Source organism: Arvicola amphibius, chromosome 5 (genome assembly GCF_903992535.2).
Source record: "Arvicola amphibius chromosome 5, mArvAmp1.2, whole genome shotgun sequence".
Classification (NCBI taxonomy): Eukaryota; Metazoa; Chordata; class Mammalia; order Rodentia; family Cricetidae; genus Arvicola; species Arvicola amphibius.
The window spans coordinates 83,705,600-83,719,535 of NC_052051.1; the positions used below are offsets into that span (position 1 = coordinate 83,705,600).

The 13,936-nt window shown below is 50.8% G+C and overlaps 1 protein-coding gene across 2 annotated transcripts; it reads left to right on the forward strand.

Moving 5' to 3' along the window:
- Positions 1-1,059: 1,059 nt before the first annotated feature.
- On the forward strand, positions 1,060-13,147 carry F2 (coagulation factor II, thrombin). 2 transcript variants are annotated; one of them, XM_038330278.1, is made up of 14 exons: positions 1,060-1,220; positions 1,565-1,728; positions 2,236-2,260; positions 2,439-2,489; positions 4,650-4,755; positions 4,864-5,000; positions 6,798-7,115; positions 7,333-7,446; positions 7,523-7,649; positions 7,995-8,162; positions 8,542-8,715; positions 8,929-9,110; positions 12,714-12,784; positions 12,893-13,147. In XM_038330278.1, the coding sequence occupies exons 1-14, from the start codon at positions 1,142-1,144 to the stop codon at positions 13,031-13,033; spliced, it is 1,857 nt and encodes a 618-aa protein (XP_038186206.1). In that variant the 5' UTR covers positions 1,060-1,141; the 3' UTR covers positions 13,034-13,147. The 2 variants fall into 2 exon arrangements, with proteins under 2 accessions (XP_038186206.1, XP_038186207.1); XM_038330279.1 differs by lacking the exons at positions 1,060-1,220; positions 2,236-2,260 and having other exon boundaries at positions 1,590-1,728.
- The last annotated feature ends 789 nt before the right edge of the window (positions 13,148-13,936 follow it).

Genomic DNA, 13,936 nt, shown 5'->3' on the forward strand with positions numbered 1-13,936 from the left:
GGCTACATAGGGGTTAAGAGCACTTACTGCTCTTTCAGAAGAGCCAAGTTTGACTCCCAGTACCCTCATTGGTGGCTCATAACTGCCGTACTGTAACTCCAGCTCCAGTGGGTTTGGCCTTGGGTACCAGCACTCACGGGCATATACCCATACCCACACACAAACTCATAGTTAAAAAATAATGCATTTTAAAAGGGAAAGCTATAGTATATATGATATCTCTGTGTCTCTGTGTGTGTTATGTACAGGTATGAGAAACAAGACACACAGGGATTAAGGGACCCTGGGAGCCTGAGGCCTCAGGTCTCTGTTAACGGTGTTTCTCTCCAGACTGTACATGACCCCAAACTGCTAGTCCTGATGAAGCCAAGGCAAAGCAAGGGTCCCGCGATTCCCGGGTGTACGTGCTCTTGCTCTTTGTCCCTCTGTTCTGTTTAGGCCCAGGACTAATATTTACCTTGTAAACAGGAAATGGGGGAGGGAGAGAAGCAGGCCCAGAGCTGTTGTGTAGAAACCCAGTGCAGACAGGTTGGGAGGGGAGGGGCTGTGTCGGGAAGACCCAGAGTCTGTTCGGAGGCAGGAGCTGGGAGAGGACAGCTAGAGGCTACCAGGCCCTGGACTTGACTCCTCCCGGCAGCCTCCATTCACAGCGACAGTGCCCTTAGAAGAGAAGAAAGAGGAGTCAGCCACCCCGTCTCACGGTTACCCTCGTGCACCTGGACTCGCGCGCCTGCGCACATCAGCAGGCTCCCGCTGACAGCTCTCCCATAGTTTTCGCAGCAAAGGGTGATGCCCAGTGTGCAGATGAGCAACCGTGTTGAATGGAACAGAGAGTGTTGGCACCGGCCCGGCTGGCCGGGATTAGAAGGAGCCTGCGGAGGGACTCCTCCATCCACATTCACCAGCTTAATAAATGGTAGAAGCTATTGGATGATACGATTTTCTCCCTAAGAACATCCATCCCGGTTCCGGGAGAACCTGTCCTCTTGGGCGGCGGGGGCGGACCCTAGTACTATCTCTACCCATTTGTCCCCAAGGCCCTGACCCCCTGACCTCTCCCTTGCCACTGATTTCTTCACATTGGTTCAACATTAACCCACAGAGTTAGGACAATCCCTCAGATCCCAGAAGCTGACACACTATGTTGTGCGTCCGAGGCCTGTGGCTACCTGGCTGCCTGGCTCTGGCTGCCCTGGTTAGCCTGGTACACAGTCAGCATGGTAAGGGACCCTCAGAGGCCTGGGCATGATGGAGGTTGTGGGATAGGCCTGTGAGCTGGGATTTCCTGGCTAAGACCAGAGATCACAGGGACAGTCACCAAGTGGACCTCAGACCAGAATGTCCAGCTTTGAGGAGTTGGGTTAATGGGGCAGGAAGGGTCCCTCTTCTCTCTTCCAGAATGTCGGGCAACTCACAGATTATGTTCAGTGGCCTTCTGGGTACTTCTGCATTCTCTGTCCCTTCTTGGAAGCCAGGCTTGCTTCCTACCCCTAATGGCTAAGATAGCCAGACTTTCCAGAGGCGGATTTCCCATGTCCCTCCCCCACCCCCCCGCCCCCCGCAGTGTTCCTGGCCCCTCAGCAAGCACTGTCGCTGCTCCAGCGTGTCCGGAGAGCCAACAGTGGCTACCTGGAGGAGCTAAGGAAGGGCAACTTGGAGCGGGAGTGTGTGGAGGAGCAGTGCAGCTATGAGGAGGCCTTCGAGGCCCTGGAGTCTCCCAGTGCCACGGTGAGCACCACACTGGCCCCACACTGGCCGCTGGGAGGAAGGGCAGGTGGGTGAGGCAAAGGCCTGGACTCCCTCAGCAGCGGATTGCTGGGACCACAGGAGACATCTGCCCCCACCCCCACCCCACACCTGTTCTGACCCCGTCTCACTGGGCTGCAAGATGGGTACCCCAAATCTGTCTTGGCAACTGTAGGCCTGGGAAGTGCTTCAGCTTTAGCAGTGGGCTCTACTGGGACTGTCTGGGTTGTCTTGGTGCTTCCTTAAGCTTCTCTGCCATGTCTGTGTTCCCTTGTGGTGTGCCCACTTCTCTTGTCTTCTCTAACTTGGAGGATACCCCATTCAGTCATGTGAGCTCGGAGACTGTCTCTTCATATTCTCTACTTTTGGAAGTCAAAATGGGGGACTAAAGCTGGCTGCAGTGGTGAGGGAAGGACATAGTTAATGCCTACGCAGGAGCTTTGCAGAGCTCCCTCCCGCTGGAGTCTCACCCCAGCCCTTGCTTTGCAGGATGAATTCTGGGCCAAGTACAGTGGTGAGTGACCAGTAGGGTTTGCCCCTGGAAGGGGGCTAGAGCCCTTCCTGCAGGATTTTCTGCTACGTAACACCCCACACCCCATTCTCTCCCCTGCCTCCCTCGTCTGTTACCCGGCTTCTAGTAACCTCATCACCTGTCCCCACGGCAACAGCAAGTGTTTCTGCTTTTTTCCCAGTTTGTGATTCAGTGAGGAAAACTCGAGAGACTTTCATGGACTGTCTGGAAGGTGAGGGGCAGACTTAGGGTGGTTGGATGGTGGGGAAGCCTGAGAGAAAAGGAAAATTCGTGACTGGTTAAGAGCCAGGGCTGAAGCGGCTCCTCCAGTGCCCGCTGTTGCCTCTTTGTTCTGTGGTCAAGGATGTGTCTGGCATTCAGCCAGGCTGCTGGAGGAATGAATTAGTTAGTCTGGGGCCTTGCTCTTAAGGTCTGGCCACCCTGTGTCAGAGCTCTGTCTTGTTAATTCATTCTTCAAAACTTTTTCTTCCTTCCTTCCTTCCTTCCTTCCTTCCTTCCTTCCTTCCTTCCTTCCTTCCTTCCTGTCTTTCTTTTTTTTGTGTGTGTGGTTTTTCGAGACAGGGTTTTTCTGTGTAACAGCCCTAGCTGAACTGGAACTAGCTCTTGTAGACCAGGCTGGCCTTGAACTCACAGAGATCCACCTGCCTCTGCCTCCCAAGTGTGTTAAAGGCAAGTGCCACGACCGCCGGGCTTTGTTTTGTTTTTGAGACAGGACTCCCCTAGCCCAGGGTGGCTTTGAACTAGGTGCTGAGGAAGACCCTGAACCCCTCTCTCCAGCCCTGGGTTACAGGCATGTGCCTTCATGGCCTGCTTCCTTTCTCCAGCATTCTAATGATTCCCCATTGCCCGCGGGCTCTCAGTCAGGAAAGCTTCGCATGTCTGGCCTTGATTTCGCTTCCATTCTCCCAAGCCCTCTTTTAGATAGAAAGCTGGCCAGGGACCTTCCTGCTGCTCTGCTGGTGTCAGAGTTGGTAAATGTGTCACGATGCCCACTGGGAACCCTGTCCTTCAGGGACTTCTCAGAGCTTTCAGAGCGGCCTCCCTCCATGTTCAGTCTATCAATGGGCTCCACTATCGCCAGGGAACTCTTTCTTTTTTCAAAGATTTATTTATTATGTATACAACATTCTACCTCCATGTATGCCTGCACGCCAGAAGAGGCACCAGATCTCATTACAGATGGTTGTGAGCCACCATGTGGTTGCTGGGAATTGAACTCAGGACCTCTGGAAAAGTAGCCTGTGCTCTTAACTACTGAGCCATCTCTCCAGCCTCAGCCAGGGAACTCCTTAAGCATCATAGTTTCCTTCCTTCCTTCCTTGAGTCAGGGTCTCATGTGGCCTAGGCTGGCTTTAAACTCCTGATCTGCCACCCCCTGTAGCCTTGGTAGTCTTGGAACTTGCTGCATAGACCATGCTGGCCTGGAACTCACATAGATGCACCTGCCTCTGCCTCCAGAGTGCTGGGATTAAAGGCCTGAGCCACCACGTCTGGACTCATGTTTTTATTTTATATGTATGGGTGTTTGCCTGCATGTACATCTGTGTATCATTTATGTGTCCTGGTACCTGCAGAGGTCAGAAGAGGGCATTAGGTCCCCTGGAACTGGACTTAGTAACCTTGTATGCTGCCATGTTGGTGCTGGGAATTGAACCCAGATCCTCTGAAGGAGCAGCCAGTGCTCTTAACCACTGAGCCATCTCTTCTGGCCTCATATTTTCATTGCTTCATTGCTTACTCAAAAAAAAAAAAAATTGTACTAAGCCTTCGGTGTGTGTCAGGCACTGTGCTGGGATTGGGCCCTGGGGATTTCTTCTTGTAGATAGCATCTAAGTGTAAATGAGCTGGCCTGGAACTCGCAATCTTGCTCAGCTGGCTGAGTACTAGGGTTATAGGAGGTGCCACCATATGGGTGTTGAGGACTCTGAGAGCAGACATTAGTTCTGGGTTTTACTTACAATCTCAAAACAGAAATAACAAACACTGAGGGACTCTTGGCAAAGCCGGAGAGAGCAGAAAGACAGTCGGTGCCAAGAGAGTCAGAGGTGGCACACCAGCAGAGCCATGCCTGGCTTTGTGGGGATGAATTGGTGAACAAATCTGAGAGAATTCTAAGTGTGGAAACTGTGTGCAAAGCCTACGATGTGATAACAGGGGCAGGGAGACTGGGGCCAGATTAGAACTGTGCCTGTCATGATTGTCCCATGGCTGTTATGGAGTAGACAGGCCTACTGCAAAGGAGCAAAAGGCACGTGGGTTACCAGTGGTGGACCAGAGGGAGCCTGGAACAGGGAGGTAGACAAAATATTTAAAGAAGGTCTGGAGAAAGTCCTCGGTCTGCTGCGGCAGACTCAGGTATGTGTTTCCGTAGGTCGCTGTGCTATGGATCTGGGGACAAACTACATCGGGACTGTGAGTGTCACCCACTCCGGGATTGAGTGCCAGTTATGGCGGAGCCGCTACCCACACAAGCCTGAGTGAGTGCTGGGCGGGTCTGTCTCCTCACAGGCCAGGAGCACCTGTCTCCTCACAGGCCAGGAGGGGAAGCAGGACACGGAAGGTCCCTGAGCACCCTTCTCTTCCAGTATCAACTTCACCACGCACCCTGGGGCCAACCTGCAGGAGAATTTCTGCCGCAATCCGGATAGCAGCACGCATGGACCCTGGTGCTACACCACAGACCCCACCGTGCGGAGAGAAGAATGTAGTGTTCCTGTCTGTGGTGAGCTGGGCCGGAAGCAGGCCAGGCCAAGGCCTAGAGTTCTTCAAAGGGCCTGGCAATCTCAAATGAGCTTCACAATGCTGACCACCTTCAGAGCAAGGGGGAGGAGTCAAAGCAAATGGGCCTCTCAGCCAGGGCAGGCTGCCTCCTTTTCTCCCTCCCAGTCTTGGTTCCCTCATGCTCCAGGCTGTGGCTCATTTCAAACAACCTTTTGTGTCCTGCCAAGGCACTCTCCCCCAGGAAGCCTTCCCTGATCACTTCAGTCACATGTCCTTTGCGAACATCGTAGAGTGAGCACATAAGGCTCTGCCCTGGGTGATTGCTGTGACCCCCTCCAGTGGGTACCTAGTCTAGCCACAATAGTGCAGACACCCTTGTCTGAGGGGCATACCGCAGCAAGTGTGTAAGTCTTATACCACTGAGGCGCGGCTAGGTGCTCTGAGGTTCACTCTCCCAGGTGTGTGACTGGGCCCGCTCGTCCGTGTGACTGTGCTAATGAATGGCGGGCTCAGCTGAACCCCACTCCTTGCTCAACTGTACCCACACTGGGGCTGGCAGCTCCTTGAGGAAGTTCCACCCACCCATGGTGAAGAGAAAGTGCAGAACAATGAACAGATGTGCAGTTGAAGGCCTCGGAGCTGGCAGTCCTGCCTGCCTTCCATGGAACTGACATCCGTCAAATGTCCCATATGAATACAGGCAGAGTGGTGAATTCATAACATGGACTGGGCTGTGCTTTAGTTGTAGAGTTTGGCACAAGGCCCTGGGTTCAAAACCCTTACCGAAAAAAAAGACTGGCTTGGCAGTGCAGATCTGTGATCCCAGCACTGGAGAGGCAGGGGAACAGAGGATCAAAAGTTCAAGCCTTGGGCTGGACACATGGCTCAGCAGTTAAGAGATTTGTTTCTCTTGCAGAAGACCACAAATCAGTTCCCAGCGTCCATGTTGGGGGGCTCACAACTACTGTAACTCCAGCTCCAAGGATCCAGCACCCTCTTTTGGCCTACTCTCTCTCTCTCTCTCTCTCTCTCTCTCTCTCTCTCTCTCTCTCTCTCTCCTCTCTCTCTCTCTCTCTTTTGGCCTACACACACACACACACACACACACACACACCCAAAACATAAATTAAAAATGAAGAAGATAAACCTTTGTTTCAAAAGTTCAAGGCCAGCCTAGCAACTTGTGTGACCCTGTCTCAAAATAAAGAAGAACCAGGATTAGGGTCCATAACTCGATGGTAGAGAACATCCCTTCCCTGGCTGAGGGTTCTTTGTCAGCGATGTTCCATCCAAGACAGGTCTTAAAGCAAATCACCAATGACTTTAAATGATCTTAACAAAAACAGCCGCCTAGACTATACCTCTATGCACGCTTGTGGGAAATATATTGTAGGCCCGCTGAAACTGAGCTTTCCACACAGTCATCCTTAGTAGACCCAACAACACAGAACCTTAACCTGGGGTTGTGGCACACACCTATAATCCCAGCACTCGGGAGGCAGAGGCAGGCAGAGCTCTGAGTTCAAGACCAGCCTGGTCTACAGAAGAAAGCGTTCTGGGAGTGTCAAGATTAAAGGTTTGCGCCACCACGCCCGGCTTGTCCTGTGTATTTTAACAATCTCCTCTCAAATGTTGGGGAAGTTAGGCATATGTGGCCTATTGAAGGGGGATTGCTGAGGCTGGGGGTGTTTAAGCTGTCTCAAGTCACACAGGTGGAATCCGCCAGGATAGGGGTTCAAATCTTCCTCAGGTCTGCGAGTGTCCCCTCAATTTTGGCTTCTGTGTCCTTCTGCACCAGGTCAGGAGGGCCGTATGACTGTGGAGATGGTTCCTCGCTCTGGAGGTTCCAAGGGGAACCTGTCACCTCCACTGGAGCAATGCATCACTGAGCGTGGCCGGCTGTACCAGGGGAATTTGGCTGTGACAACACTTGGGTCCCCCTGCCTGGCCTGGGCCAGCTCACCCGCCAAGGCCCTGAGCAAGTTCCAGGACTTCGACCCGGAGGTGAAACTCGTGGAAAACTTCTGCCGCAACCCTGATGGGGATGAGGAGGGCGTGTGGTGCTACGTTGCCGGGCAGCCTGGCGACTTTGAATACTGCAGCCTCAACTACTGCGGTGAGAGAGCTCAGGGGCAGAGGACAACTGGGTTCATTAAAGCCTTGCAGAAACCTGGCGAGGGATAGGTCCTGTTCTCATTTCATAGATGAGTAGATGGAGGTCCCGAGAGGCCGTTGCCTGGTTGCCTGGAGTACCTAGGCTCGTAATCTCGGAGTCAAACACCCTCCAAGGCCTGCAGGGGCTTGGGAAGGTTTAAGGTCCCAACGCTTTACAGAGGAGGCCGTGGGAGAGGAGATCCAGGACGAGGAGGAGTCCATCGCAGGGCGCACCACGGATGAGGAGTTCCACACCTTCTTCGATGAGAAGACCTTCGGCATGGGAGAGGCAGGTGAGGCAGGCGCATGTCCGTGGGACACAGGGCTGGATAGCAGAATGGACCCCTCACCATTGGCCTTGCTCTGCAGACTGTGGCCTTCGGCCTCTGTTTGAGAAGAAGTCGCAGAAAGACAAAACGGAAAAGGAACTTCTTGACTCTTACATAGATGGGCGCATCGTGGAGGGCTGGGACGCTGAGATGGGTATCGCCCCCTGGTGCGTCCTGGACTGAGCTGCGGGCCAGTGGAAGGCCTGCCCACCCACAGCAAGGACCTGGCGCTCACAAGCTCTGGCTCCACAGATGGCCTGGAGGCAGCTCTGTCTCACTATCTCACAGTTTTTCTTTTTTCTTTTCTTTCTTTTCTTTTTTTGGGGGTGGGGTGGGGTGGGGGCAGGGTCTCATGTAGCCGAGGCTGACCTTGAATTTCTGATCTGCCTTATTTCCACCTCCCGAGTGCCACCATCCTAGCCCAGCAAGTCTTAATCTAGGCTCTTTTCCCACCTCCAAGGCTGCCTAAAGGCCCAGGCCCCAGCTCCTAATACTCACTACTTCTCCTGTAGGCAGGTGATGCTCTTCCGGAAGAGTCCCCAAGAACTGCTGTGTGGGGCCAGCCTTATCAGTGACCGGTGGGTCCTCACTGCTGCCCACTGCCTTCTGTACCCACCCTGGGACAAGAACTTCACTGAGAATGACCTTCTGGTACGCATTGGCAAGCATTCCCGCACCAGGTATGACGTTCGTGGCTGATGGTGACTGGCTGGGATCTGAGGGCCCGTTAGGTGAAATGTGGCTGTATATCTATCTCCACTGGGAAAGTGAGAAAGCCCATTTGGCCATGCCCAGATCACTGCAGACACTAGAACCTGGTGTCACTTTAAATTGTGACTCTTTGAACAGTGCATGTGGCTTGTGCCCATCTTGTGCTGGCCTATGTGGCTCAAAAGCCCCATGAAGATATTGGACTAGGAGGAAGCTGCCAGAGGGCTGCTAAGGAAGGGGTCATCCTGCCTCCCAGACTCTGAGGGCAGACTGTGACCTTCCTCAGCGGGCTGAGTGTTCTCACTGGCGGGCCTACAGCTCTTGGCCTTTCTGTTGGGGTCTGCACAGGTATGAGCGAAACATTGAAAAGATCTCCATGCTGGAAAAGATCTACATCCACCCCAGATACAACTGGCGGGAGAACCTGGACCGTGACATCGCTCTGCTCAAGCTCAAGAAACCCGTACCGTTTAGCGACTATATTCACCCTGTGTGCCTGCCAGACAAGCAGACAGCAGCCAGGTCAGCACCAGGGCCTCTGCTGTGATTCTGCCTGGGTTCTGGACCTTGGGGCCTGGCACACATTTGCAGGCTGCAGATTCATGGTCTGAACGCAAAAGTCCTTTTCTTTGCTAGGTTTTTAAGTGTTGGTCTCTGGGAAATAAAGTTGGCAATCAGGAGGCTTCTAGATGCTGTCAGAGCCAATTCTCATGGGGTCCCTCTCTCTCCCTGAAGCTTGCTCCAGGCTGGGTATAAAGGGCGGGTGACAGGCTGGGGCAACCTTCGGGAGACGTGGACAACCAGCATCAGCGAGATTCAGCCCAGCGTCCTGCAGGTGGTAAACCTGCCCATCGTAGAGCGGCCAGTGTGCAAGGCCTCCACCCGGATCCGTATCACTGACAACATGTTCTGTGCTGGTAAGCCTTAGGTCCCGGGCCAGGGGCACACGGGGACAGGGGCGGGGAGACGGGACGTGCTATGGGTACGGGCCTGGGCACTTACTAGTCAGATGACTCCAGGCAAGTGGCTGAACCTTTTGATGGCCAAAGGAAGGTAAAATTTCCCAAGCTGTGAGGTGTGAGGATAGGGAGAGTTGTGTTTGGCCTGTGGCCATTAATTCCTGCTCAATATATGTACCTCGGCGGAGGTACTGGGTAGGCAAAGGGCATTCATGCAGCCACTCAACAGTTCTTGGCTCCCTATTGTGTCCAAGACAGCAGATGAGGGTGCACAGCATAGACCCAAAATGGTCCTGAGGATGCTTCCTTCCTAGAAGGGGGCATGCCAACTGAGAGCATTAGTTCTTGATAACAGCTCTGAAGAGGAGAGGACAAAGTCAGACAAAGTCAGGGGTCAGAGAGGGTTGGAGAGGGCCTTTCTCAAGAAGGTGGAGGCTAAGCAGAGACGAAGAAGTGAACGGAGAGTCGGACACAGACGGGAGCATATGATCCTGGTTTTGGGACAGATGCAGGTACAAGGGTCCTGAGGAGCAGTAGGGAGGCAGGTGGGGTTGGAGTTCTGTAAACCCAGCAATCCTCCGGGAGGAGGTGAGAGAAGCAAGGTGTAGTGGTGTACATCTGTAACCTCAGCATTCAGTGAGTGGAGGCAGGTGAATTATAGTCAGCTTGGGGCTCACTTGGGCCACAGTAGACCTTGTTTCATAAAAACAAGCAAAAAGCTGGGCATGGTGGTTCATACCTTTAATCCCAGCACTCTGGAGGTGAGGCGAGGAGGATCTCTTGTGAGTTCAAGGATAGCCTGGTCTACATAAAAGCTACATATGGGACAGTCAGGACTACACAGAGGGACCCTGTCCAAACAAAACAAAACAAAATCCAAGTAAACAAATAAGTGTTTATGGGTATTTTTATTGGAATTGTATTACATTCACAAAACATCTTTTTAATGTTGAGTGTAATTCCATTCAAATAAGGAGCAGAATGCTTACTCACTCCAGTGCTGCGGGAACTGCTCCTGTCTCCTCAGGTCTACCTGCTCTGCTATCTTTCTGGAATGCTGGGATGTCTGTGACCTTTTTGTTCTGTGGCACCTTACTTTATAGATTTGTGTTTCACCTCATTCTCTTCTAGTTGCACAAAAACGAAGACTAGTTAGGGATTTGACTTGTTAAATAATTAGACCTATTGCTTGGCTCTAGGTGGTGGTACACGCCTTTAATCCCAGCACTTGGGAGGCAGAGGCAGGTGGGTCTCAGTGAGTTCGAGCCTAATCTAGGACAGCCAGGGCTACACAGGGAAACCCTGTTTCAACCCCACCACCACCAAAAAAGAAAAGAAAAAAATTATTTTTCTGTAATATTAATTCCTAATCTTTTATAAGGTCGTGCGTGTGTGTGTATGTGAGAGAGAGAGTGGGTTCACACATGCATATGAATTTGTGTGGAGTATGGAGTCGGGTGTCATCAGTGGCTCTTCCCATTTATTTATGTATTGAGTTTCACTAAATATTCTTGGCTGACCTGGCATTTGCTAACACAGAGATTTACCTGTGCCTATATTAAAGTCATGGCTTTGAGTTGTTAGTAGATGTATTTTTTTTAAGATTATTTATTATGTATACAGTGTTCTGCCTGCATGTAAGTCTGTAGGCCAGAAGGGGGCACCAGATCTCACTATAGATGGGAATTGAACTCAGGACCTCTGGAAGAGCAGGCAGTGCTCCAACCTCTGAGCCATTTCTGCAGCTGTTTAGCAGATGCCCCTGCCTAAGCTGCCTCAGGGCATCGCGTTCCCGGCTTACTTTTCCTTTGAAAACTTATTACTGTGCTGCTGCAGACTGAGCCCAGGGTTTTGAGGCAGACAGCTGCCCCACCACTAAACTATATCCCAGGTAACATTCTTAAGACTTGGGGTGTAAGGGTTCCTTTGCATTTGGGATGCTAATGAGTTTTGTCACTGTGATGAAGACTGTAATATTCCTACTCTATGAAATAAGTTACTAACTCATTATCATGTACTTATTGTATTTTATTTGCTGTGTTATTTCCCTGTGTAATCTTTGCTTTTAAAGGTTCTGTATTTAGGAGCTGGCATTTTGCTCTAGTGACTATCTTATCTTTGGTATTACACTTTTTCAACACGCCTTCCTTCCTTTTTCCCTTTTCCCACTACTATCTGATTTTTCTTTCTTTTGACACAGGACCTCTCAGGTAACCAATCCACTATGTAGTTAGTGACCTTCCGTTCCCCAGCCCTGCCCACCCAGTGCTAGGATTACAGGCATGTGCCATAATGCCCTTTTAGTTCGTGTGGTGCTGGAATCATGGCTCCACGCATGCTGCACAACTACTCTCCTACACTGTGTAGTGCAGGCTCATCATGGATTTCTGATACTTCCACCTCAGCCTCCTGACTGCAGGTGGGCACAACCATACTCAACCATTTTAACCTCATACTTTTCACCTTTCTCCACTTTTTTTCATTTGTCTTTTGAGTCTCATGCACCTCAGGCCAGCCTCAAAATCACCATGCAGTTGAGGCTAATTTTTTTTTTTTTTTCGAGACAGGGTTTCTCTGCAGCTTTTTTTAGAGCCTGTCCTGGAACTAGCTCTTGTAGACCAGGCTGGCCTCGAACTCACAGAGATCCGCCTTCCTCTGCCTCCCGAGTGCTGAGATTAAAGGCATGCACCACCATCGCCCAGCTAGTTGAGGCTAATTTTAAATGGAAATGGCTCCCCTTGCCTTTAATCTTCCAATTCTTGACTCTATAAGCAAACACCATGACAACTGATTTTTTCACTTTTAATTTTTACATTTATGAGTTCAAGGTGGTTTTTGTTTTTGAGAATTCTTTTTTTTTTTTAAGACAGGGTTTCTCTGTGTTCTCCTGTGTCTTACAGGCTGTCCTGTGTACTGTGTGTCCTCCAGGCTGTCCCATGTACTCTGTGTCCTCCAGGCTGTCCCGTGTACTCCCTGTGTCCTCCAGGCTGTCCTGTATCCTCCAGGCTGTCCTGGAACTTGATCTGTAGATGAGACTGGCCGCAAACTCAAGAGATCTGCCTGCTTCTTCCTCCTTTTAGGATTAAAGAGTGTACCACTGCCGCCTGGCTCCTGAGGATATTCCATTCAGATAGTTTTGTAGTTGATTGAGGGTGTCTTCCTAGCTAAGGTCTTCTGTTTTCCTAAGGTGTCTTCATCCCTCTGGTAAATTTCCAGTGCTCGTGCATAGTTATGAGATCACTAATTTGTGTCCACAGAAGGATTTGTTTCCATCTCATCCTGCATGTGGTTTAGATTATATATGCAACTCAGTTCACTAAATTCAGGTTTGGGTGTATCTGTAGTCTACTTAAATTTGAAGGTATGGCTTGGGGGTACAGGAGAAGGGGTTTGGGGGTATCTTTCACTTGGCCAGAGTGGAAATGGTGAGAAATGGCTGGAGTTTGGAAAACCTTGATGATTAGAGCCAAATTTGCTGAAGGATTAGATACCTGGGCTGAGGAAAAGAGGTCAAGACAATCATTTTGGGCTGACTCCTGAACCCTGCTGTTCTTCCTCAAGGTTTCAAGGCGAATGACACCAAGAGAGGAGATGCTTGCGAAGGTGACAGTGGGGGACCTTTTGTCATGAAAGTAAGCTTTATAGGCCAGGGGCTGCCCTGCAGTAGGGAAGGTTGGGGGCCAGCCTGTTTTCAGGAACAGCCTGGACCTGACTACTGGAACCCCCGCTTTCTTCCTCAGAGCCCCTATAACAACCGCTGGTATCAAATGGGCATTGTCTCATGGGGTGAAGGCTGTGACCGGAATGGGAAATATGGCTTCTACACACACGTGTTCCGCCTGAAAAAGTGGATACAGAAAGTCATTGATCGATTTGGGTAGATGTGGGAGGTGGGGGATACCCACAATATGGGATCCTCATGCAAAAATCACAAAAACCAATCAAAACATTTTTGTGGTTTGTTTCTGTTCTCAATAAAAGTGACTGTTAGTTAATCTCAGTGTGCCTAGTACTGTCGATGGGCAACTCTCTGGACTGGGCTAGGAGACAGACAGAGCTACAGATGCTACACACACACACACACACACACACACACCATTTATTAGAGTGGTGCACAGGCCAACAAGGTATCTCTGGACAGAAAGACCAAAAATCCACTATTTGTTTAGACCCTGCGCTGGATGGCTCAGCTGGTCTTCATTCTACACTGGAATCTTTAGGAGATCCTGAGGCAAGTGAAGAAATACCTCAGAAGCAGGACCAATCAACAAAGTTACCAGAGAAAAGTGGGGGCAAGCAGGCAAAAAGCAAGTTTCCTTCTTCCAGGTTCTTTTATGCAGGCTAGACCAGAAGGCATGGCTCAGATTTACCCATTCCAAATGATCCAGTCAAGAATTTTCTCTTCCAGGACATCCACGGCTATACAAAGAAACCCTGTCTCAAAAAACTCTCACCCCACCCCACCCCCCCAAAATTTTCTCACAGGCGTGCCTATCTGCTTGTGTTTTAGTTGACTGCAGATGACAACCAAGATTTTAGTCATCCCGACATCCTTCATCATGTCATCAAAACGGTGCAGATGCCCCAGGAGGATCGATGATTAACTACTTAAATTCATTCAATCTTCACGTGTGTGAGTGCATGCTTGAGACAAGATCTCTCTATGTAGCTCTGGCTCTGCTGGAACTCATGATGTAGATCAGACTGGCCTTGAACTCAGAGATCATCCTGCCTTTATATCTCCAACGTACGTGTGTGTGTGTGTGTGAGAGAGAGAGAGAGAG

What these genes read in the sequence shown, in the direction of transcription:
- F2 (XM_038330278.1), top strand. Translation starts at nt 1,142, where the DNA reads ATGTTGTGCGTCCGAGGCCTGTGGCTACCTGGCTGCCTGGCTCTGGCT. An exon ending in GACAAGCAGACAGCAGCCAG is followed by an intron (nt 8,716 to 8,928) that starts GTCAGCACCAGG and finishes CTCTCCCTGAAG; the next exon opens with CTTGCTCCAGGCTGGGTATA. An exon ending in TGACAACATGTTCTGTGCTG is followed by an intron (nt 9,111 to 12,713) that starts GTAAGCCTTAGG and finishes TTCTTCCTCAAG; the next exon opens with GTTTCAAGGCGAATGACACC.